Raw genomic sequence first — 24,568 nt, forward strand, 5'->3', positions numbered from 1 at the left:
CCGTGGACAGGTCACCACAATCTAGCCTGAGGGATGTCCCAATGGATTTAAACAGTCCCCCTAAGTAAGAGAGAGGACTCAGGCCTCCCTCCCCACCCAAGTCTTTGCGGGAAATAGGCTTTGGGAAGAGGGTCTGGCAGAAACCCGCCTGCTGCCCCTGACGGACGGGTGACGGGAAAAGGGCCGGCGAAGATCTGAGCCTGCACCGGACGTTAAGCGCATCCAACTAGGAAGAGCCCACGGCGACTCGCCCGGCTCCCCGGGACACGAAAGGCACGGGCCTCATGTGGCAAAGCAGGGGGGGAGGGGGAACGCCGCGTCTCTTCCGGGGGAAGAACACCAACCTCTGTGTGCGAGCCTTCCCCCCGGGGCTGCGGTGCGAGGACGTGCCAGCCAGGTGGGCCTGGGCCATCGCCTTTTTCCCCTCATTTCTACCTTTTCCTCTTTATCCCCATGTCTTCAATAAACGGGTACTGTATTCCCTTTTTTGTTTTACTTGCCTGGAATTTAAGAACAACTCATTTGTTTCGATTGTGCTTCTGAGGTAATGAGAGCGCAGCCGGAAGCCCGTGTGGAAGCCGTTCTATAATGGAAACACTGCGAACAATGGAGTGGGCTGCTGCAGTGGGTAGTGAGCTCTCCACCTCTGGAAGCATTCAACCAGAGGCTGGACGGCCTCTCTACGCACTGCGATCTGAGAAGTTCCTGCGCTGGCTCTGGGTCTGCTGAATCCTAATCGTTCACAGCAAGGAATCAAGGTGTCTCAAGACATCTCAAATCGTTTCCTCAGGAAAAAGGCAAGGCAGCCGTGTTGGCCTGCTGCTCGGAGTTCGGGAGGCACCAGCAGAACGAGGGGCATCAGGCCAAGCAGCTTCCTCTGCAAAAGCAGGACTGGAGGTGGCCAGTGGGGGACAAGGGCCACTGTTCCCAGAAGCCCTGCTTCGCTTCTTCGCCGTGAGAGCGTACTAACTTGATGAAAATTTCGGAAGTAAAGACAAGACACTGGGGGCACCTGGGTGGCCCAGTGGTTGAGCGTCCAACTCTTGATCTCGGCTCAAGTCCTGATCCCAGTGTCATGAGTTCCAGCCCCACGTCCTGCTCTGTACTGATAGTGTGGAGCCTGCTTCCGAGTCTGTGTCTCCCTCTCTCTGTTTCTCCCCCCCCCTCTCTCTCTCCCCCCCCCCCTCAAAAGAAATAAACACTTAAGAAAACATTAACCATGCAGTTACTGCACAACACATTTCCAAAAGTATTTAATGTGAAAATGCTCACAGTATTCTCCCCCCACTCACACACATATTTCAGGAAAGGAAAGAAACCTATGAAAATGTTCTCTCTCGCTGGTTTTCTCTAGGTGGCAAAAATACTGATGATAATTTTTCTCATATTTTTGCAGAATTTTTCATGTTCTATCACAACCACAGTAATTTCAATCATTCCCCAAAGGCAATTATTTTTACCTGGAACATCTTTTTTTTAATGTTTGTTTATTTTTTTTTAACGTTTATTTATTTTTGAGAGAGAGGGAGACAGAGCATGAACGGGGAGGGTCCGAGAGAGGGAGGCATAGAATCTGAAACAGGCTCCAGGCTCTGGGCTGTCAGCACAGAGCCTGACATGGGGCTCAAACCCACAAACTGTGAGATCATGACCTGAGCCGAAGTGGGACACTTAACTGACTAAGCCACCCAGGTGCCCCCTAATGTTTGTTTATTTTTAAGAGGGAGGGAGAGAGACAAAGCATGAGCTGGGGAGGGGCAGAGAGAGAGGGAGGCACAGAATCTGAAATGGGCTCTAGGCTCTGAGCTGTCAGCACAGAGCCTGACGCGGGGCTCGATCTCACGGACTGCGAGATCGTGACCTGAGCCGAAGTTGGTTGCTCAACTGACTGAGCCACCCAGGCACCCCTGCCTTTAACATCTTTTTAAACATCTTTTTAAAAATAGGAAATATTAGTAACTGTGGTTCATCTTTTTAACATCTTTTTAAAAATAGGAAATATTAGTAACTGTGGTTCACTAAATACAGCTACAGATTCTCTGAGGAGCCCCAGCTGTGGAGCGATCCCCCGCCCCCCGCCACCGCTCGCGTCCCAGTGGCCGCAGGACAGGAGCACGTGTCGCCAGGGACCCACAGGAAGCACAGGAGAGGCCAGGCTGGCCTCTCTCCAAAGTGGCTGCTGTTTCACCACTGGTTTTGGGCTGACTTTGCTAAGACCGGGATACCCGCCCAAACCCCACTCGGTACCTGTCCACGGGGCGCCCGCGGCCTCCGGGCTCCACGCGCTCCAGGAGCCGTGCCCAAACTCCTCCCGGGCCCGGACCTGCACCCTGTGCCTCGCGCCTCTCCAGGCGTCATGGATGATGCAGTGATGCTGGAGCTCCTTGACCTGGGGTGGGGGGAGGGGGCTCGGGTCGGCAGCTCCCCGGGGACAGCATGCCCTGGGCGCCCCGCGCCCCAGCTGCGCCGTCTCAGGCCCCGTGAGCGACTTGGCCGCACCGTCACCCCTGCGGCCCAGAGCGGGCCGGGCCCCCCGCCCCTGCAGGCGGAAGCTGTACGTCATGCTCACAGAAGCCCGCCTGTCACACCCGCGGCACACCTGCCTCCCCGGGTCACACTCATCCTCCCACACAGAGCCTCGGAGAGGAGGGCCCCATGCCCTCATCCTGCCTGACAGACGGGACGACGGAGGCTCAGAACGGTTCAGGGACTCACCCACAGCCACTCGGGCGGCGACTCACAAAGCAGGACCCGGAGCCGCGTTGTTCTTTCCAGAACCTTCCCACTGCCCCCGAGGACCCGGTGCCCTTCTCCGTCCAGAAGTCGAAGGAGAACTTACCATCCACGTTGTGAACGTCTTCGACCGCTCGGCCCGGTATCGGAGCTCAAACTGCAGCCTGTAGAAGTAGGAGTTCCAGGACGGGGGGTCCCGCCAGGTGACCCTGAGCCAGCGGGGGTTTCCGGGCACAGCAGTGACGGTGACGTTGACAGGTGGGTCAGGCTGCACTGTGGGGAAAGAGCAGGCACGCTCGAGCCAAGCCGGGGAGCAGGCAGGACCCCAGCCCAGCCCCCTCTCCCTCCCCCCTCCCCCAGCCCCCTTCCCCTCCGGCAAGTAAGGGCCCAGAGGCACCAGCTCAGCAGACCCCACAGCCAGCCCCTCCCTGCCCCCCACGAAGTCTCGAGTGGCCCTCAGTCAGAGGGGACAGAGGCAGCTGAGGGCGGGGGTCCCAAAGAGCCTACTCACGGATTCCATAGCCCTCAAACGTTTGGGGATGGCTGGACTTGCTCCCAGCAGCGTTGCTGACGCACAGGGACACCACGTACAAGGAGTTGTCCCCCTCAGGGACTGCCAGCTGGCAGGAGAAGGTCTGCGGCCCCGGAAAGTACTGGCACGGCTCCTCCGAGTCTCCCATGGGGCTGGTCCCGCTGCACACAGGACACGCAGCCTCACCACCAGCTCCTGCCCCTTCTGGGAGGGGGGTGGGCAGCCGGGCACACCGCCTCCTGCAGGCCCAGTGCTCCTGACCCTTCCCCCCTCCCCCTCCCCTCAGGGGACCAGGACAGCCTTCACGGTCAGTGCGGGGGATCGAGGCCAGGCCCGATCACGATCACTATCACCATCACGAGGAGGGAGAGAGTTTCTGGCAGGCTGACGAAATATTCACATATTCGAGGTGAGTCAGATCGGGGCCTACCTGGCTCGGAGGCCTGAGACTTCCCCACTTAAGACATGTGTGGGCATGCAAGGCCCCAGCAGCCACTCGCCCTGCCTCAGGGGGACAGATCACTGCTGATTCAGGTTTAGACCCCGGGCCCAGGGCAAATTCTCTCCTTCTGGGAAACCTGCTCCTGCGTTCCCAGTGGGAGTCATCGCCTCTTTCCCTCCAACACCATCCTACCTCCATCCGGGGTGGGGGGGGAGGGGTGGGGCTCTAGTAAGCGCCTAGCCCAAGGCTCTTGCTGACCTCACCCAGCACTCGAGGGAAGGACCGGGGAGACAGAACAGGGGGTGAGGGCGTCCCCACGTGCACGTGCCTCTTCCCAGGGGCCCGTGTGATCCCCCCAGGCGCAGGGCCCTGTGGCGGCTCCCCTCCCCCTTGGTCACTTCAGGAGGGGGCCCAGGTGCCAGCAGCTGCTGGAGGGAAGCATGAGCCCCCACGCAAAGTCCGCCAGCTCAAGCGTCACCTGGGTCGGCCCTCTGCCCCGAGCAGGCTGCGCACGAACACCTGCCAGGCCCCGAACTGTCACCCGAACGACCCGGCTGTAGGTTCCAGATGGTCCCGATTCTCCCTATGGGCCGCGGTGCCTCTGCAGACAGGCAGTCTACACAGCTCTACGTGGAGCCCGAAGCATTAATATTAGCATGCGACACTCTGCAGACAGACCCGGCAGAGACCAGTCCCCCGGCGCAGTCACTGCTTGGATTTCCTGACGCTCTGAAAACTCAGCTCAGGCTCCCTTGCAAACGTCCGGAGCAAGGGCTGAGGCTCTGGGACCGAGAGGGACTAACCACAGGGTCATCTTCCACCTCCTGCCCCAGCCCCGCTCCCCCGGGCCCCAGCCTACTCCTCTCCAGGCCTTTCTAGTGGAAGGAGCCTGATAAAGGCTCCCAGTCAAGGCCCATAAGGAGCCGATAAGGAGCAGGCCGCCGCTCTCCTGGCATTGGGACATCTCTCCCTGGGGGCAACGCCCAAGATCTGGCATTTTGAATAAAACCAGACAGGCTGGGATGTGATTCCTGGGAGAGCAACTACCAGCAAGATGGCCTCAAACAAGTGAATCAGTCTCTCAACCTCAGCTTCTCCGTCTGCTAAACAAGGAAAATGACCCCCCCCACCCCCCCGCTGGTGGCCGGCTGGAAGCGCAGCCCCGCCCCACCCCGCCCAGTCCCCCGCTCCCTCCTCCCCACCCAAAGGATGACTTTGCATTGACGACAAGGATGTCTGGGAACTGCTGGCCGCCAGTGCCCCCCGCGGGGCCGCGGTGAGGGATGCAGACACACACCCCGACCCAGATACTCACAACTTCCTCACCAGAAGCGTGGCCCTGGTCGTCCCGGAGGGGGGGCTCCGAGGACCCCACTCACAGGCCACCTTGCTGAGGGGGCTCTTCCGGAAGCAGGTGATCTGGGGCTCCTCGGGAGGGGCTGAAGGGAAAGGGTGGCCAGTGTGAGGGGGGCACGGCCCTGAGGCCAAACAGCCCCCCCACACTCACTCATTCAATCTCTGCAACAACTCCAAGTAAGTAAAAAATTAACCACATTTGGGGCGCCCGGGTGGCTCAGTCGGGTGAAGTGTCTGACATCAGCTCAGGTCATGATCTTGGATCTCGCCGTCTGTGACTTCGAGCCCCGCGTCGGGCTCTGGGCTGATGGCTCAGAGCCTGGAGCCTGCTTCGGATTCTGTGTCTCCCTCTCTCTCTGCTTTTCCCTCGCTCATTCTCTCTCTCTCTCTCTCCCAAAAATAAATAAATATTAAAAAAAAAAAAACTAAAAAGGGGCGCCTGGGTGGCTCAGTCGGTTGAGCGTCTGACTTCAGCTCAGGTCATGATCTCATGGTTTGTGGGTTCGAGCCCCACATCGGGCTCTGTGCTGACAGCCTGGAGCCTGGAGCCTGCTTTGGATTCTGTCTCTCTCTCTCTCTCTCTGCCCCTCCCCCCCCCTCAAAAATAAATAAAAAACATTAAAAAATTTTTAAAAATTAACCACATTTGCCAGCGAGGACAGCGAGGGGACAGAGGTGAAGCCACGAAGGAGGAGCACTCCAGGCCTCCGGCTGTCAACCCGGCCTCGGGCAGCAGGGTGGGGTCCCTGTCAGTCACGCGCCCCCACCCACGAGGAGCCTCCTCCAGTCTCACTGCTGGCAGATGTCAGTGGGTCTCCCCCTGTAGGTGTCGGGCCAAAGAAATAACAGCAGTTGGAAGGGACAGCTGGGGCGCTCTGAGCACACAACTGACCTTCCACCAGCAAAGGCACGGTTCCAGCCAGGCTGCCGTCGTCGCGGTAACAGGAGTAGTTTCCAGAGTCGCTGAGCTGCACCGACCTCAGAAGAAGCCTCCCTCCCATGCCAGCACCCCGTTCCTGCTGTGAGCCTGGGACCCGATTCCTCAGCAGCCAGTGAATCGTGGCACTGTCTCCAGGCTCCTCGCCCGGGCAGGTCAGGGTCACGTTGGCCCCAGGCCGGGCGGTCACCACATCACTCAGCACCTCTGGGGACAGAGAGGACACCCCGTAAGCCCACAGCAACCAGGAAGGACTCCGCTTCTGACCCGAGAAGCCACAGGAGTCAGAACTGCCCACCTGTTGAGACCGCCCGTCGGCCGGCCCCCCGGGCCACAGCTACCTCGGCCCAATTAGGGCAACGGCCTCCCACCCCCCCCACCCCCCCGAAGCCGCCCCGGCCCCCGACTCCTTCGATTAGAAAACCCATCAAGGCTTGGTGTTGTCCCGGTGTGAGTCCCCAGCGTGAGGCCGGGCACACAGGGACTTCTGCCTCCTGGTCCCCCCCCACACACTCCCCGCGCGACTTCCTGGGTCAGGTCTCAGCCTGACTATCCCCTCCCTGAGGCCGTCCCTCAGCCCCCAGCTGGACTAGCCCCCCCCCCCCCCCCCCCGCCCCGGCTGCTGTCTCCCTCACGCTATCTCCCATCCCACACTGAGGGCGGCGGGTCCTTTCCAGGGTTTTCTATGTCGCAGCGTGGCTCTCGACTTTCTCACGTGCAGCGCTGGGTCATTTGCCCAAGACTCCCCCCGAGAGGTACTCGGACGTGTCACACGTGTCCTTTTGCTTCAGGACTGAACACACAGTCCAGTGTGTTTAAGCCGAAGGTCCCCTGATGGGCATGTCCGGTCCACATGATGACTTGCACGTGCGCCCGAATGAGGTTATGCTTAGAAGACCAGACCCACCCAACGCTTTTTTTTTTAAGACTCACTTCATTTTTAAGTAATCTCTACACCAAAGTGGGGCTTGAACTCATGGCCCTGAGATCAAGGGTCACATGCTCCAACCAGGCAGCCAAGTTCATTTTTTTATTTTTAAGATTTTATTTTTACCACTCAACACTTTTCATCACCACATCCACAGTTCTACGTTTCCGTTTTCCACCGACAACGCGGCTCTGGGGATAAAACTTCACACGGACGTCAAGCTCACGCACAAATCGCCAGCACTGTGGGAAGGACGAGACCCTGCCACGCGGACTGCCTGCTGGTGTGCGTGGTGCTTACAGCACCCTACAGACAGGAGGCCGCGTGCGGGTCCAGGTGGAGGTCAAGGGCTCACGCTTTCACTGGCACCTTCACAGGACACTGTCCCCATCCCCAACCATGACTGCGAGACGGTGAGCCCCCGCTAGCACTCATCAAAGAACTTGGTAGGTGCTTAGTAAACGCTTAATGTAGGGTGCCTGTGAGGCACCCTTGGGCACAGGGGCTCCGTACGGAAAGCCCCCCCCGCCCCCCCCCCCCCCCGGTGCTGGGTTCCCACGTGCCCCGGGAAGCCCCACGCTGGGCAGCGGGGAGCCTGGCACAACCAGGAGACGCTGTGGAGCCGGAGGGAGCCCCCTTCTGCACTTGCCGGCTCTGGGGGTCACCTCCCCCCGCCCCCCCGCCCACGGAAGCTCCTGCCGCGTGTGGGACCAGCCTGAACGACAGGCTGTTCCTTCCCCGCTCGCTCTAACAATGGCAAAGCACTGGCCAGCTCAGAGAAATAGCAAATAAATAGGCTTTTCTTCTCATCCACAAAAACAGAGCTCTGGGAGCAGCGTGAGGGCCTCCCTCTGACAAGGAGCTTGAGTAATGGTTTTCTGAATCTTTAAAACTGAGTCACTGTTTTTTTTTTTTTTAAATGAGGGTGATTAATCATAAACCAGCTATTGGCAACTATTGCTTGTTCCAGTACTTCTTCAAAAGATGTCTCTTCTAGGGGCACGTGGCTGGCTCAGTAGGTACAGCCTGCGACTCTTGATCTCAAGGCCGAGGGTTCAAGCCCCACGCTGGGCACAGCCTACTGAGAAAAAACTGCGAGGTACATTTCTTGCAGAACCTGTGAACAGCACTGTGTTAACTGTGCTTCTGAAAGCAGTACGCACTGGACGGACAGACAGACAAGAAAGACCGACAGGAAACAAACATGCTGAAGCCAACCCAGCCACCCACTCGGCCCCACGCCTGACGAGGCTCTGAGCCGGGCCGTGGCACCGCGTGGCCGAGCGGGAGCCTCGGGGCCCCTGGCCTCCTGCCACGTCCGCCCAGCCCTCCAGAGGCTGAGACTAGAGTGATCTCCTCCCGTCTTCCTGTACTTTGGGGATTTTCTACGAGCCGCGTCACTCTCAGAATGAACGTGTGCAGGTGCTTAAGACAAAGAAGCTACGTAGCCTGGGTCTGTCCAAGGCATTCAGCCTCAGGAGGAGGGAAGGTGGGGCAGGGAACAAGGGGACAGGGGACAGGAAAGGGTGACAGTGGGCTCCTTCAGGTGGGGGAGAGTGCGTTCCCCGGCCCTCGGGCCCTGTGCTCCCTCACTGCCCTGGGGCCCTCAGCCCCGCTGGCCCCATCCCCTGGGCCACTCAAGGTCATGGTCCCTCCCCGTGTGCCTCTGTTTGTCTGCTCCCTGGAGCAGCCAGGAACCACCCCCCTCCCAAAACAAGTCTCCCTGAGAGGGAAGGGCCAAAGGAAGGAGACACAGCGGGTGAGCAGAGTGCCCCCGAGAGTCCCTTCTTGTTCAGTCGCTCCCCCCACCCCCCGGCGATGGGGCGCCAGGCGGAGCTGACCCTGCGCACCGACACCGAACAGGCAGCACCCCTGTAGCACCTGCCAGCTGTGTGGGGCCAGGGCCCGCCCTCCTGAAGAACTCAGGATGGTTGTGCCCGTCCTGTGCCAGGTCAGAAGTGCTCAGGGAGCACTCACAGCAAACACCCACTATGCACCAAGCCTCCTCTTTGTCCACACTGCCATCCTTGAACCCCACACAAAACCCTGCAGGGAACCTACAACGGCCTGTAATACAGGCCGCCCCGACATAAACATCAGGATGTGTGGAGGGGAGGGATCCAGGGAGGGGACACTGAGTGGGGGGGTCTGACCAGCGGAGCCGCAGGGAGGGGCATCCCATCAGGACGCAACAGCTGGAAAAGGCACCAAGCAGAAAGGCCACAGAGGGCAGCAGCTGGGGTCCTCAGGGGCCGAGACAGAAGCCAGGAGAGCAGGAGACTCCAGCCCCAGCCCCTGACGGGAGCCAGCCCTGTCCCTCCTTCTGTGTATCCTCCAATCACCTGGAGAACAAACCAGCTGTCCCCCCCTCCCCTCCGGCTCCACCAGGACATCGCATAGAGTCAGGGGAGGGGAGGTGGGCAGTCCAGGGCCGGGAGTTTTCTTCCTTCTTCCCACGGCTAGTGTCAGACGCACGACGGCACCCTGCTCCCCAGCTTCCTGTGAAGGAAAGCGTCCCGCAGAGGCCACAAGACGTCACCGGGGCCCAAGATCTGAAGAGTGTCCGCTCCCGAAAACAAGCTCCAACATCTCCTCCCCGAAAGCCAGGCACTTGTGGGCCGACGGGGGCAGCCCGGCGTGGAGGGGACAGGAGGCCCGAGCCCATCCCTGGTCTCATCAACGATTCACAGGCCCCGGGCCAAGCCCCAGTCTCTGTCTGTGAAGTCTGAAGGTCCCTCCCTACTGCCCCCACTCCTGCCTCCGGCATCTTGCCACGTGGGGTCGTCAGCTCTCGGAGGTCAGGAAGCACGTCTATTATCTGTCTCAGCTTGAAAACACACAATTGATAGATTTATTATTTAATAGTTGATGACTTTGCTTTGGACAGGGATGTAGCCGGACCCCTGTGCCCTTAGACAAATGCTTGTCTTCTCCCCGCGAAGCCCTAAGGGAGGGGGTCCACAGCCTCCCTGCCTCCCCTTCCTCAAGAGGAAGAGAGCTGAGGCCCTATAGCCCCACGCAAGCCCACTCCCTGGGGCACTGGAGCCCCCTTGGGGGGGGGCGGGGGGCTCTACACCATAGCTCCGGGAAGCGGGGAGGAGCCCCATTCCAGACCGAAGGTCAGGTGCCAGAAACCGAAACAGCTTTGCTGTTTCTCTACTTTTTTTTCCCTCCTCAAGTAAACTTGCAAATGTCAATAATCAGAAAAACATGCCCACGGAGATAAATTTCTCAACTCTGTTGCAGCTCGCGGCCGCTCTTGCCAGCAAAAACAGGCTCGCTTCCCCGCCCCACTTATGCAAGCGGTGAACCAGCTCCCCAGCGCACGGCCGCGGAGGACCCAGGCTTAGTGCACGCCTGCGAATCCCACCCCTGCTTTCTGAGCAGGGACTCGGGTCTGGCTGACCAGCCGGCTGGCACCACAGGACGGACTCCAGCCTCTCCGGCTGCAGAGGCCCAGGGTCTCAGAAGGGGTCACGGAGAAACCAGGTCCCTTCTCGGCAATAAAGGCCTTGAACTGGAAGGGAGTGGCTGCTGCGAAGCCTCCAGAGGAACGTGGGTACCTGTGTCCAGAAGCGGAATTCAGTCCCGGGGAGCCCAGAAGACGTCCCCAGCGCTCTCCGTCTACCAGCTGGGACACACGTCCTGGTCTCCACGTGACAATCATAACGCTCACCACCGATCGTGAGCTCAGCGGCTCACCCACGAGCCTGCTGCTCCTCGAGATCACCTCGCTGGGAAGGCAAAGCCCGTCCCATATCACGGCTGAGGTGACACAAGTTCAGGGAAGTTCAGGAACTTGCCCAATTCGCACAGCTATCGAGGGCAGTAGTCTGCATCGGCTCCAGGTGTGTCTGGCCACGCGTCTCTCTCCTCCGGGCAGGGGCCTCTCTGGGCCCCCCCCGGCTCCCCCTTCTCCGGGCTGCCTGCCAACCGTCTCTCCCCACTCTTCCCGTGCCTTTCCACCCATCATGGAGGCTGGTGGAGGGACCTGAGGGCAGCAGGCCCCCTCGGCAGAGCCCCCCACCGGAGTAGTGGGTGCAGGGCTCTTACAGGAGTCAGGGGCCAAGCACCCTGACCGTCCCCCGGGGCAGCAGCTTGTGAGACCCTCCACGCACGCACACGCGCGCGCACACACACACACACTCCTGCTCTCACAGGGCACCCACTCACCGGCCTAAACTCCCCGGGACGCAGGGAGAGGCCAGCCGCCTTCTCTAGCTCAGCCCCCCACCCCGCCTCTTCCCCTGCCCGCGGCCGCACCCCTCCTCTCTCTCGTTTGCAGTGCTGTACCTGCTTGTATTTGCCTTGTATCTGGCAGAGCCCTGTGTACCTTGGCTCCGCACTGTGACCACGCCCTGCGCGGGGAGAGGAGGCTCCTCGGGACCCACACAAAGGTGCTGCTGGATGCCTGGCCCGCGGACCAGCACCCGGACCAAGTCCTCCAGAGACAAGCCCAGGACCCTGCCCCGGCGGCCTCGGAGGGAATGTGCTGGCCCTGCCCAGGTCTGGCCCGGTCACCTCTCAGAGATTAGCACCCAATTAGAGGAAAAGATACGGAAGGGCCGCCCCTCAGGCCAACTGGGGCCAGGTGCCCACGGGCGGCAGCAGCGTGGGGGGGACTGGACCCTGCCCTCCGCCCCCCCTGGTCGTGTCCACCCCTCGGCCGGCCCGGAGCACAGCCAGTCCTGTCTCCGAACTCGGCCGGCTCGCGGATGGCACCACCAGGCGCCCCCCAAACGCTGCCCACCGCCCTCCACTCTAGACCTGTGTGACTAACGGTTTGAGGCACCACAGCATGGTGGGGGGGGGGGGGGCCTGGTCGTGTCTGCTCCTCATGTGAGGGGCAACCGCAGGGGCACGCCATCTGTGACAATTCACCAAGCTGCAGGTTTACGCTGAGCACGCTGGTCTGTGCGTGAGGCACGGCCACACACATTTTAATGAAGGCCCCAAGTCAGCTCCCAAGGTCCCACCGCTGCCTGAGCCCGGGCCTACGACCCCTCCCCACGTGGGCGCGCACACGCACCACGCACCTGCACGCACACGCACCTGTGAGCCACAGCCATCGGTCCAGCTTGCCCCGCGTCCCCAAGAAGGAGGCGGCTCGGAACCGGCAGCAGGCAGCCGCAAAGCCAGGAAGGACCCCGGCCCCCCAGCCCCGCCACGTGCTGAGACAGGAGGACGCGGCATCGTGAATGGCAGTGCTCCCTACACCCATCTCCAAACTCCACGTGACCCCAATAAAAATACCAAGAGGAATGTTTTGGACTGGACACACGGATTCTAGAGTTCAAGCGCAGCCAGAAGGATTCTGAGGAAGTGGAGGGAGGGGAGGGGAATCAGCCCACCACACCTGCAAGCCACAGTTGTGAGAGCAGCAGGCACTGGCACTAACGGACTGAAGCAGAAAAAGACTAGAAATGGTTCGGAAATAACAACCCAAACAGCTTAGTCTGTCTAACGAACTGCACACTTTAAAATGGCTAAGATGGGGCGCCTGGGTGGCGCAGTCGGTTAAGCGTCCGACTTCAGCCAGGTCACGATCTCGCGGTCCGTGAGTTCGAGCCCCGCGTCGGGCTCTGGGCTGATGGCTCAGAGCCTGGAGCCTGTTTCCGATTCTGTGTCTCCCTCTCTCTCTGCCCCTCCCCCGTTCATGCTCTGTCTCTCTCTGTCCCAAAAATAAATAAACGTTGAAAAAAAAAAAATTTTAAAATGGCTAAGATGAGGGGCACCTGGGTGCCTCAGTTGGTTAAGACTCCAGCTCTTGATTTTGGCTCAGGTCACGATCTCACGGTCATGTGATGGAGCCTCACGTGGGGCTCTGCACTGACAGCACAGAGGCTGCTTAGGATTCTCTCTCTCTCCCTCTCCCCGGCTCACACTCTCTCTCTCAAAATAAATAAATAGGGGCGCCTGGGTGGCGCAGTCGGTTAAGCGTCCAACTTCAGCCAGGTCACGATCTCGCGGTCCGTGAGTTCGAGCCCCGCGTCGGGCTCTGGGCTGATGGCTCAGAGCCTGGAGCCTGTTTCCGATTCTGTGTCTCCCTCTCTCTCTGCCCCTCCCCCGTTCATGCTCTGTCTCTCTCTGTCCCAAAAATAAATAAACGTTGAAAAAAAAAATTTTTTTTAAATAAAAATAAATAAATAAATAAACTTTAAAAAATAAAATGGCTAAAATGATAAATGTGTACTTTTTTTTTATAATTTTAATTTTTTTTTTAACGTTTATTTATTTTTGAGACAGAGAGAGACAGAGCACGAACGGGGGATGGTCAGAGAGAGAGGGAGACACAGAATCTGAAACAGGCTCCAGGCTCTGAGGGGTCAGCCCAGAGCCCGACGCGGGGCTCGAACTCACGGACCACGAGATTGTGACCTGAGCTGAAGTCGGACGCTTAACCGATTGAGCCACCCAGGTGCCCCAAATTTTATGTGTACTTTACCACAATTTTTAAAAATTAGTTCATGGGGCACTGGATGGCTCAGTCGGTTGAGAGCGTCTGACTTCAGCTCAGCTCTTCAGCTCAGGTCATGACCTCACAGTTCCTGAGTTAGAGCCCCGTGCCAGGCTCTGTGCTGACGGCTCGGAGCCTGGGGCCTGCTTCGGATTCTGCGTCTCCCTCTCTCTCTGCCCCTCCCCCACCCACACTCTGTCTCTCTCTCAAAAATAAACATTAAAAAATTTTTTAAAGTACGATACAAAGCCTAGACATCGTAAAAGAGATTGATAAATCTAACTGCAGTAAAAATAATCTGCACGGCAAACACCATCTCCCCCCAAAAAGTCAAAAGACAAATGACAAACTGGAGAAAAATATTCATAACTCACATCATAAAGTCCTTAACATATGAAGAGCTCCCATAAACAATAAAAGACCCACAGCCCAATGAACGCGAACACACAGGCCACAGACACAGACGAGGCAGACGTCTGTCAAACATGAAAACACCTGCACAGTCTCACTCAGATAAAGTGAACGCGAATTAATTCCACACAGATGCCATTTTCCACGGAGCAACCAGCTCAGTAACACACTTGGCAAAGGTGCAGGGGTCACAGCCGTTCTCCCCTCGCTGCTGGGGGTAGCTGCTACCCTCTCTCAGAATTACAAACGCACACGCCCCAGGACCCGCGTTCGCCCCGCGAGGAGTCTGCCCTGCGTGTCCCCACACGCCTGCACCAGGAGGGGCGGGGCTCGTCCCCTGCAGCCCTGCAGACAGCAGCATAGCGAGGCCGGCCGTAAGCAGGGGCCTGTGAGAGGGACCCGGCAGACCCATACAATGAAACACCGCAACATTCATGAGCAAGTTCTTTGTCTGAACTCTCTCCTAGTCCACTGGGTGCGGGCTCAGGGGCCAAGCCCCAGCCCCGGCCGTCACTCACAGCCGTGAGCCTCCTCTTAGCCTCTCCATAAAATGGAAACATAAGAACACCTCCTTCAAAGGCCGTGTCGAGGATTACACTAGACGACTGCGGTGAGAACCTCAGCGCTATTTTCCAGATGCACCTGATCTCTCCAGAAACGCAAGCAGTCGTAAGTGCTACACCCGCTGCCACTGCCCGAGCGTCTCTCCCCTCTTCCGCAGCAAAGTCCTGCTGTGGCCTCCCCTCCTCCCAGCCGGTGCGCTCTCAGGGCCAGAGACACCCATCAAGCCCCACTTCCGGGTGAGAAGTCTCGTCCGCCTAGGCTTCAGGTGCCCTGCCCCGAGTGGGCAGCAGCCAGAAGGCCTGGACCACCGGCCCCACGCAGACCAGCTGCCTCTCTTCGGGAAAGCTCGCCGGTAGGGACCACGCTTGCAACGGCGTGGGAGAAAGTGACGCGGACGCCCACGAGGGAGGGGGCGCTGAGCACCGTTCAGTCGGTGAGAGGAGGCAACAGGACCCTCCCTCTGGGCCACAGCGCGCTGTCTCCGCCACACCCACGGCATGGTGTTGCTGAATCTCTGACGAGGATGCTGTGAAGAGAAGGTGACCTTGGCATCCTTGCACTTCGGGGGCCAGCGGGGGTGGAATCGGCAACACACACGATTTAGTGCAAAGGGCAGGGTTCGGAGTCTCGCCTGCCACTTCCCTGCTGTGTGAGCTCGGGCAGGCTGCTAACCTCTCTGAGCCCTATTTCCTCCCACCCACTCAAGGATACTGCTTCAGCGGCTTCTCACCTCTGTCCACTTTTGGTCTGTGCCGCATCACTCCCGTGAGCATGCAAGCGGGCAGACAGTCCGGTCATCTTTCTAGAAATCCTTTTGCTGGATCCCACTCGTCCGGCTAAGGCACACTCCATTTCTTCACCCCCTTTACAGCTAACCTCCTCACAAGAGGGGCCTACGCCCGCGGTGCTGTTTCTCCACTCCCGTCCGCTCATGAATCCACTCCAGGCTTTCCGCCTCCACCCAAGTGCACTACTGTCCCAGCCATCCTCACGGGGCTTCCAACTCTCCTGGCTGCCCCTGACCTCACTGCTCTCACCTCCTGGGTCCCCTCTGCTGCCAGCCTCACACGCTCGGCCGGGCCTCCCCTCTCCAGCTACACTCGCCCCGCGTGAGGCCGGCCACTCTCAAGGCTGGGTAGAACACGTCTGTTAGAGACTCCCACATTCACACCTCGAGCCCGGTCCTCGTTCCCAAACCGCAGGTTCCTGCGTCCCATCTCATCGGCGTCCGTCATCGGTTGTCTGATAGACGTCTCCATTCCAGCGCGTCCAAAACCGACCTCCGGATCTCCCCTCCAACGAAACGTGCCATCCTACGGCCCACCCCACGTGCGCCAGGGGTCCAACCCCGGGGTCCAGCGCCTTCGGCTGCCGTGAGGGGTGGAACCGCGCACACCTCTCTGTGTAACCGTTACTGTAACACATTCGGAGGAGAGACCGAAGGATGCTTCTCAGGAAGGGGACTTGGGAGCTGGAGGGAAACCGAGAGCAGGTGCGGGGGAGGCAGCCTGGATGCAGGGCCTCGGGGCCCCAGAGCAGAGCCAGCAGAGGGCAGGTGTGAGCGGGGGGCCTGCTAGGGGTAGAGACGTCAAGCCTGGACCCGGCACCACCTGGCACCACCTGGCCCTGCCCGGGGCTGCAGACCTCTCTGGATCTCGAGCCCAGAGAGCAAAGCACACAGGTTAATCACCCACAGGAAGCTCCTGGGGCTTGGTGGGGGCGGGGCCTGAGAGCTAAAAGCCTTCCTCCATCACTCCAGGCCTCCAGGTTCTCTTCTAAAGACTCCTGCCACGATGGCAGTTAATGATGCGACATTTAGCACTTCCTGTCCAGCGAGTGTCCCCAGGGAGCCCTCTGTTCCAGGCCCTCAGGATCAGAGAGCATCACAGCGCTAAAGAGGACGGACTTTCCCTGCCAAACTGGTGTCTAAGGGATCCCTGAATGCTTTCGTATTCCCTTCAGGCCCTCATCCAAATATCATCCTCTCCGTGAGAACTTCCCTGGCCTTCCCTCAGAAAGGTCCACGCTATAGGCCCCTATATCTACGCACGGTTCCAGCCCCCTCTTACTCTTCCTCCTTGGCCCTAGTAACCATCATATTATGTATCAAGCTCACATCTCCATAGGATGAAGCCCCAGTGAGCCAGGATTTTTGTCTGTTTTGCTCATTTTAGCATCCACAATTCTGAGAGCAGCATCTGGAACAGACGAGGAGCTCAAAATACTTTTTTCAAGGGGCGCCTGGGGGCGCTCAGTCAGCTGAGCATCTGACTCCTGGTTTCGTTCGGCTCAGGTCGTGATCTCACGGTTCATGAGATCAGCCCCAGGTCGGGCTCTGCGCTGACAGTTCAGAGCCTGCTTGGGATTCTCTCTCTCTCTCTCTCTCTCTGCCCCTCCCCCACTCTCAAAGTAAGTAAACATTTTTTAAAAGCTTTAAAAATACTTTTCTCGGGGCGCCTGGGTGGCGCAGTCGGTTAAGCATCCGACTTCAGCCAGGTCACGATCTCGCGGTCCGTGAGTTCGAGCCCCGCGTCGGGCTCTGGGCTGACGGCTCGGAGCCTGGAGCCTGTTTCCGATTCTGTGTCTCCCTCTCTCTCTGCCCTTCCCCCGTTCATGCTCTGTCTCTCTCTGTCCCAAAAATAAATAAACGTTGAAAAAAAAAATTAAAAAAAAAAAATACTTTTCTCAAATGTGTGGATTTTTTTTTTTCAACGTTTATTTTTGGGACAGAGAGAGACAGAGCATGAACGGGGGAGGGGCAGAGAGAGAGGCAGACACAGAATCGGAAACAGGCTCCAGGCTCCGAGCCATCAGCCCAGAGCCCGACGCGGGGCTCGAACTCCCGGACCGCGAGATCGTCGTGACCTGGCTGAAGTCGGACGCTTAACCGACTGCGCCACCCAGGCGCCCCAAATGTGTGGATTATTAGCTATATGTTCTTCAGCACTTGCTCTGCATTATGGACTGTTCTATACACTCTGCATGATATCTTCTTTCCTCTTTACAACCACCCGCTTAGCTGGTACAATGATTTCTATTTTCTAGATGAGAACAGTGAGTCTCCAAGAGGCAAATTCACTCACACAAACTCACATCATCTGTACGCGGCAGGGCTGGGCAGAGACCTGTCCCCACACCTGAACCATCACCGGTGACGATGGGCTGTGTTCAGGCGGAGAAGAGAAGGTCCAGAGAGGGGTAAAGGAAGAAGCAGCAGAAAGGGTCTGGAAGAAACTGTTTCGTGCTCTACAGCAGCAGCATGTCCCGCAGAACTTTCTGCCGTGATGGACGTGCTCTGTGTGCAAGACGTCGGCCACTACTCACAGGTACCACAGAGCACCTGACACGTAGCTAGTCCAACAGCGGAACTACATTGTGTGTGTTATCTTGTTTTTGTTTTTGTTTTTTTGGTGGGGGGGAGGGGAAGCAAGCACACACACGAGCGGGGGAGAGGAGCACAGGGAGAGAGAGAGTGGAGCTTGGTCCCAGGACCCTGGGATCATGACCTGAGCCAAAATCAAGAGTTGGCAAAAACAGAAACAAAAAGAACCAAAAAAAAGAGTCGGGCACTCAACTGACTGAGCCACCCAGGCACCCCAAGGAACTACATTTTTAACTGGACTCCATTGTAATTAATTAATTTAGTTTATTTTTTTATGTTTATTTATTTTTGAAAGAGAGAGGGACAGAGCGTGAGCAGGGGAGGGGCAGAGAGAGAGGGAGACAGAGAATCTGAAGCAGGCTCCAGGCTCCCAGCTGTCAGCACAGAGCCCGACACAGGGTTCAAACCCACGAACTTCGAGATCATGACCTGAGCCTAAGTCAGATACTCAGCTCAACCAACTGAGCCCCCAGGCAGCTTCAGTGTCACTGATGTAAATATAAACAGACACACCTGGTAAGTGGCTGCAGGACAGGGGAAGGAGGGGAGAGGGGAAGGGGGTGCCTATCTACAGCAGTGAGCTCCCCGCCCCGGGCTGCTCCCGGTTTGGTTTACCCACCTGCACCTGCTGCCTGGGGTCCCCTCGCCCCTCAAGGAGCTTCCTCTCTGCACCCTCCCCCACCCCAGACAATCTGTCTTTGGGAAGTTGGTACCAAAGGCCTTTAGGCAGCTGGATTTTCTCAGCCTCTCTCTGGGATTTACAATTGGCCATTTTCAAGCTCCTTTTAGGGTGGAGTCTGGGTAGCTGGTCCCACACAGGCCCCACAGGGCTTTACGCGGACTCAGCGTCTGCTGCGACGAATAAACAAGGGCAGAGGGAAAGCGGGGAGAGATTTCTGGCAACTAGAAGCCTGGCTTCAGCTCCTCAAGCACACCCTTCCGTGGGTCATCCTCAGACCCACAACTCACAAACAGTATGGGTTGGAAAGGACTCTTCCCGAGCCTCACTTCCAGATACTTCTCTTCAATAAATCTAGGGTGGGGAACGGGACTTGGCCAACGCACGTGCACACACGCGCGTGCGCGCACTCACACACACACACACACACACACACACACACCCCAATTCTGATGCAACCAGCCCCAGTGCTACCCTTCTGAGAAATACTGATTCAGGGTGAGGCTGGGAACGGGGGGACACCGGGGGCAGGAAGAAGGCGCCCTAAAGGGGAGTTCAGCAGTTGAGAAAGGACTTTTGAGAGACCTCGAGTTGTACGTGCTTGTTTTGTGTGCCAGCTCGCTCTGCAGAAGGCGGAAGGAACCTGAGTCACCCGTGTCCAGGACTTCCACGCCCAACACCTGAGTCCCCGCCTGTCTGGGCCCCAGGTTCACCGAGCGGTCCTGTGGGCTCCGGGCTCAGGCTCGCGGGCAGCGCTGGCTGGCGGGGGAAGCACGCCTCCTGGCTACAAGAGCCGCAGCCGGGAGAAGCAGTGGGGTTCCCCCTCTAGCTCCGCTCCCTCCAGCCTCTGCTGCCCCCTCACTTCCCCAAAGCCAGCGCTTCTCGCCATCTGCTGTGCGCTTCCTGTATGGTGTCTTTATGTCTCCTCTCCAGCTCGCGGGCTGTGTGGGTGTGGGAGGAGAGCTGGGTATTTTCGACTTCTCGGCATTTTCCTTCCGAGCTGCGCTTTCACTTCCTCCCCCAATTCTCAGTTCTGCCTTTCGTGGGCCGCCCAGGCCTGGAGACCACCTGGCCCGTCCCTCTGGAGCACCAGGGGATAGAGACTGACTGCAGTGGGCGGCCCTTTGCCATGCCCAGCGGCCAGGCCACTTAGGAGCCAGAGGGCACAGAAACCGCGGCAGGAAGCTTCCCGGGGCAGGTGTCCTGGGGTGTGGTGTGAGGAGCCAGACAGCAGGCAGGCCGGGGAACCTTGCTCCCTCCCGGGGGTGGGGGGAGAGTGTGGCCTCAACCCTGCCTGGCACACCTCTGGCACCACGGCGGACAAGCCCAGGCCTCACTTCCCTTCCCTTGCCCCTCCTGCCCCCGTCCTCAGCCAGCAGGCAGGGCTCTCAGCTCAGCTCAGGCAGAGGACTAGCTCTACTGTTGGGAATCTCGGGCCCGCCTCCACCAAGGGCCTGACCGCATCCCATCCCAGCCTCTCTGAGCCTGTGTCCGCTTTGGATCCAAGTATATCATATATATATATATATATATATATATATATATATATGTATATATGTGTATATGCATATGCATATATATGTGCGTGTATATATATACGTGTATATATATGTATACGCACGTACACGTGTAACGTGTATATACATACATATATGTATATACACGTGTATATATATATGTAAATATATATTTACATTTAGTTGTTTTTGAGAGACAGAGAGAGAGAGCACAAGTGGGGGAGGAGTGGAGACAGAAGGAGACACAGAGTCCAAAGCAGGCTCCAGGCTCCGAGCTGTCAGCACAGAGCTGGACGAGGGGCTCGAACTCACAAACCGTGAGATCATGACCCGATCCCCAGTCAGATGCTTAACCGACTGAGCCACCCGGGAACCCCAGGAACCAAGTATATTTTAGATCCAGCAGAGAACCAGAACACATGTGGAAGGTACCTGAAGCCTCGGTCAGCAGTGGCTGCCACCTGCAGGGGCTCCCAGTGTGTGCTGAGAAGGGGGGCCCCTCCATTCTCCTCTGTGCAGCACAAGGGGCACCTCCGTCCAGAAAGCAAAGCGCTCACCCCCCTATAGCTTCTGGAGTCCCCTCTCCCAGCAGAGAGACGGCTGGGCTGAGGATGTCTGCCCAGGACAGGACCCACCTGCTCCCAGAAACCTGCAAGCCGCTCCTCAAAGAGGCCCCCATACCCGAAAAGAAGTCTCTGGAGAAGCGGTGGCCGGAGAGCCCGGACACAACTGGGCGCGTGGCCAGAACCCATGGACGGGCTTGGCTGCCAGGGGCCGATCACAGTCAACAGGAGCAAAAGTGTCCGCTGCCCTCTGCCCCGCCCCTCCTGTCCTCTGGCCAGGGAGCCCAGCGTGCGCCAGCCCCAAGGCTCCCGACTCCCCTCCCGGGCCAACCTCCCCACCGGGGTTAAATTCTTAAATTCCCGGGCCGGGGGGCCGCGGGAGGTGCCAGCTCCCTCGCAGTCGGGGCTGTGACACACACACACACACACACACACACACACACACACACACACGCGTGCACCCGGGGCCGAGGCGGAGGGGGAAGGGCCTGCGACGCGGCCCCCAAAGCCAACGCCGAGAGCGGCGCCGGTGCCCGGGCCGCCCCCGCGGGAATGCGCCCCCCTGGGCCTGCGCCGCCCCCCACCCCGCGTCAAGGCCCCCGGGGGCGCAGAGAAGGAGGTTCGAGACGCGGCCCCCCGACCACACGCCAAGTCGGCGGCCACGGAAGAGGGGTGCCGCCCCCCTCCCCCCGCCGGCCGCCCCCGCCCTCCAGGTGCGCGCGAAGACCTTACCCGGCGCGGGACAGCCCCCGGGGGTCAGGGCGGCCCCTGGCGCGGCCAGCAGGGCGGTGAGCAGCGCGCAGCGCAGGGCCAGCATGCTTCCTCCGCGGCTGACGCGCCGAGGTCCCGGGGCGGCGGGGCCGGGCGGCCGGGCGGCCGGGCGGCGGGGCGGGGCGGGGCGGGGCGCGCGGTGGGGCGGGCTCAGGCCCCGAGCGCGGCCGCCGTCCCCCGGCTCCCCGCGCTCTCCCGGCCCGGGCTCCGCGGCAGCGTGACTTCCCGCTCGCACATGACTCAACCGCCGACCGTGCCGGCCGCGAAGGAAAGCCCTGGCGGAGCGGGAGCGGGAGCGTCCCCGCCGGCCCGGGGCGCTGTTGCGAAAGCCGAGCGCGCGCGCCGCCCGTCGGGGAGCCGCTTCCGGCCGCGAGCGCCGCACCTGGGCCGCGAGCGCCTCGCCTGGGCCGCGGGCGCCTCGCCTGGGCCGCGGGCGCCGCCCCAACCTCCCCAGGGCCCCCTGTGGCGCGCGGTTTCGACTTTTGGTGAGGAGACCGGGACCGGGACTTTGCCGTGAAAGGAGCACCTGGACGAGGCGAAGGGACTGAGCTTGCCGGTGATGCCGTTTCACGGCCCCGGGGGGGGGGGGGGGGGGCTCATAACCACCCTCAGAGATTCCGATTTGACGGATCTGGGATGAGGCTTGGGCAACCGAACCCTTCATTCTCTTACTGCCCCCTCCCGCCCCGAGCGTGCAGTCCGGGCTTTGGAGGCAAGCACAGCAGCCCCGGGCCCGGGGCAGACCTCCCCCTACTGTTTCTGCCACTGCTGTTCCCACTCTGGGTTTTCATTTTCCTCATCCCTCAGACACAGATAAGAGCGGCTAGCCTGGTCAGGGAGATTGTGAAGATCCCAGATGATGTCTGCACATCTGGACAGGTCTGGGCCATAGGTGATCAGAGATGTCAGAACCTGCACATCCGCCCTCCTGATCTGACGGAAACTGGTACTTGACTTTCAGGAGCAACCGCAAAGAGCTCTTGAAAGGCCCCACCAGTTTTCCCCAGGGAGCCTGAAGCTGCCAGGGTGGCCTCAGAGCTCAGCTTGAGGGGGGTGGGTGGGGGTGGAAATCCTGAAATAAGGTCTAGGCTGAGAAGTTTCTGGACAACCAGCAACAACATGCTAATTAGAATGTGCGTTTCCGCTTTGGGCTTCAGGCTGGTCCTAACCCAAATCAAGGTCATGGGACAGCTGGAATGGGCCTGTGCTGACAGGAGCTCCCAAGTGGATAGAATCTGACAGGAAGGGACAGAGCTCCTGAAATGCAACCTGCCAGACCCCATGCATCTAGGTCTCTCTGTGGGAACCACCCATCTGCAGGACCAGCTCTCACCAGGAGGGAGCCACGGACACAGGACAAGGACACTCCGTCACACGCAGGCACTCCAGGATAGGCAGGCTGGGGACAGTGGAAGAGTAGGAGCTGGCACTGGGGATGCCCTTTTTTTGGGCCCCCAGCCCCCTGTCCCCAACCAGGGCGTGTTCCTGCAGTCAGTCACCCTTTGTCTCCCCAGGGAAGCTAAGGGCTGGATCACTTTTACCAGACGCTTCCTGCCAGCCAGCCCCCTCTCACCTTGGACCTGGAAGCTAACCTCTTAAAGTTTGCCACCAACAGGGCTCCATTAGAGACCTCCCAGAATAAATACACGGATTGTTTTGAATCCAAAAGGTACTCATTCACGTCTGTTCCTCCTCCCTTGGGCCTCAAGGGGTAGAATGGTTCCCCAAAGGGGCCGGCCAGTCAAGACCCCTAGACCCTAACTCAAAGAGGGTGTGTTTTCTCTTTTCCATTGCCCCACCCCCACCCCTCAGGCTTGGGCTGAAGTTGACTGGGAGAGTTCAAACAATACCCTTTGTTCTCTGTCACCTATAGAGGCTATGACCCTAAGTGCTGGGTGGGTTGGGCTGACAAGCAGACCCCTCCTCTGGCCTCTGGCCCTAACACATCAATAACTGCCAGAAAGTGCCCTTTATTTCCCCGAAACCTTCCCCTCCCTTTCTTGTCAGCCTGGGAGGAGGCTGACTGTGTGGCCAGCTGAGGTATCATACAGGGTCCCTCTGATCAGCGGAACTCAGTGTCCCAGGCCAGTGGCACCCCCTAGAGTCAAGCCCCAGACAGGGCCCGGTGCCCTCAGCCTTCCTGGGGACACCTGTCCACTTTCACCATCAGGGGGTGCGGCATCCCCGGTCTGGTTCACCCTACGCACCACCTGCAGCAGAGTTCTGCCTTCTGCTGACTCGCCAGCTGAGTTTACCGCCAGAGAAGGGATTTCTAGCACCGTCGTCACAAGGGGGTTATAACATCTCCCCTTCTGGTAACATCTACAGAATGTCGGGATTTTGTAACCGTTCAGAAGCAACATAGTTAAAATTAAATATAGACTTATCATATGACCTAAGCTCGTGATTTGGGGCTTATATACAAAAGAATTGAAAGCAGGGACTTGAACAGATATTTGCGCCCATGTTCATGGCAGGATTGTTCACAATGGCCAAGCGGTGGAAACAACCCAAGTGCCCAGCCACGGATGACCGGATAAACAAAATCCGCGATCTCTATACAAGCGAATATTATTCAGTCTTAAAAAGGGAGGCAGTTCTGACACACGCTCGAACGTGAATGAACTTTGAAGACATTATGCTGAGAGAAATAAGTCAGACACAGGACAAACACTAAATGACTTCGCTTGCATAAAGAAGCCGGAGCGGTTAACTCATAGCGACAGAGTCCGGCAGTGGCCACCAGAGGCTGGAAACAAGAACGGCATTATTGTGGGATGTGCGTGGAGCTTTACTTTAGCAAAATGAAAAGCGTTATAGACACGGGTGGTGGTGATGGCCGCACAGCAGTGTGAGTGTGCACGCTGGACTGTGCACTTAAACGTGGTTCAGACGGGAGCTTCCGGGCTGGTGGCGCGTTGGGGGTGGGGGTGGGGGTGGGGGTGGGGGGAGGGGCACCCGGAGGGCTGGGAAGTCCACGCCCGCCCCTCTTCTATCTGACTTCTCAGTTACATCCTTTTAAAATGAACCTGTGGCCTTGCGGCAGATTTGTAGCATGTGGCATCCAGAAGTCACTGTAATTGTGACAGCATCTCACGCAACTGTGGAAAAGTATTCTCTGTTCAAGGATTTAAAAACACTTTTCTAATGTTTTTAGGACTCCCTTTGTGTTACTGAAGGTTCATTTTTCTAGATCATTCCTAATTTTCATGGCATATACTCTTGGCCAACTTCTATTTTTTTGTTTTTAATTTTTTTCAAGTTTATTTATTTTGAGAGAGAGAGACAGAGAGGGT

At 58.6% G+C, this 24,568-nt stretch overlaps 1 protein-coding gene across 1 annotated transcript in view; it reads right to left on the minus strand.

Annotated features, from left to right (window-relative positions):
* Positions 1-21,385, minus strand: part of IL6R (interleukin 6 receptor) — a 42,353-nt gene extending 20,968 nt beyond the window's left edge. Inside the window, exons 1-6 of the mRNA XM_047840340.1 lie at positions 21,234-21,385; positions 5,956-6,207; positions 5,023-5,146; positions 3,245-3,426; positions 2,840-3,006; positions 2,248-2,389 (exon numbers count right to left, since the gene is read on the minus strand). Of these exons, the coding sequence (XP_047696296.1) occupies positions 2,248-2,389; positions 2,840-3,006; positions 3,245-3,426; positions 5,023-5,146; positions 5,956-6,207; positions 21,234-21,318 (952 nt within the window). The 5' untranslated portion in view covers positions 21,319-21,385. The remainder of the gene's footprint in view (positions 1-2,247; positions 2,390-2,839; positions 3,007-3,244; positions 3,427-5,022; positions 5,147-5,955; positions 6,208-21,233) is intronic.
* Positions 21,386-24,568: the final 3,183 nt, after the last annotated feature.

The sequence above is a fragment of the Prionailurus viverrinus genome, chromosome F1 (assembly GCF_022837055.1).
Source record: "Prionailurus viverrinus isolate Anna chromosome F1, UM_Priviv_1.0, whole genome shotgun sequence".
Classification (NCBI taxonomy): domain Eukaryota; kingdom Metazoa; phylum Chordata; class Mammalia; order Carnivora; family Felidae; genus Prionailurus; species Prionailurus viverrinus.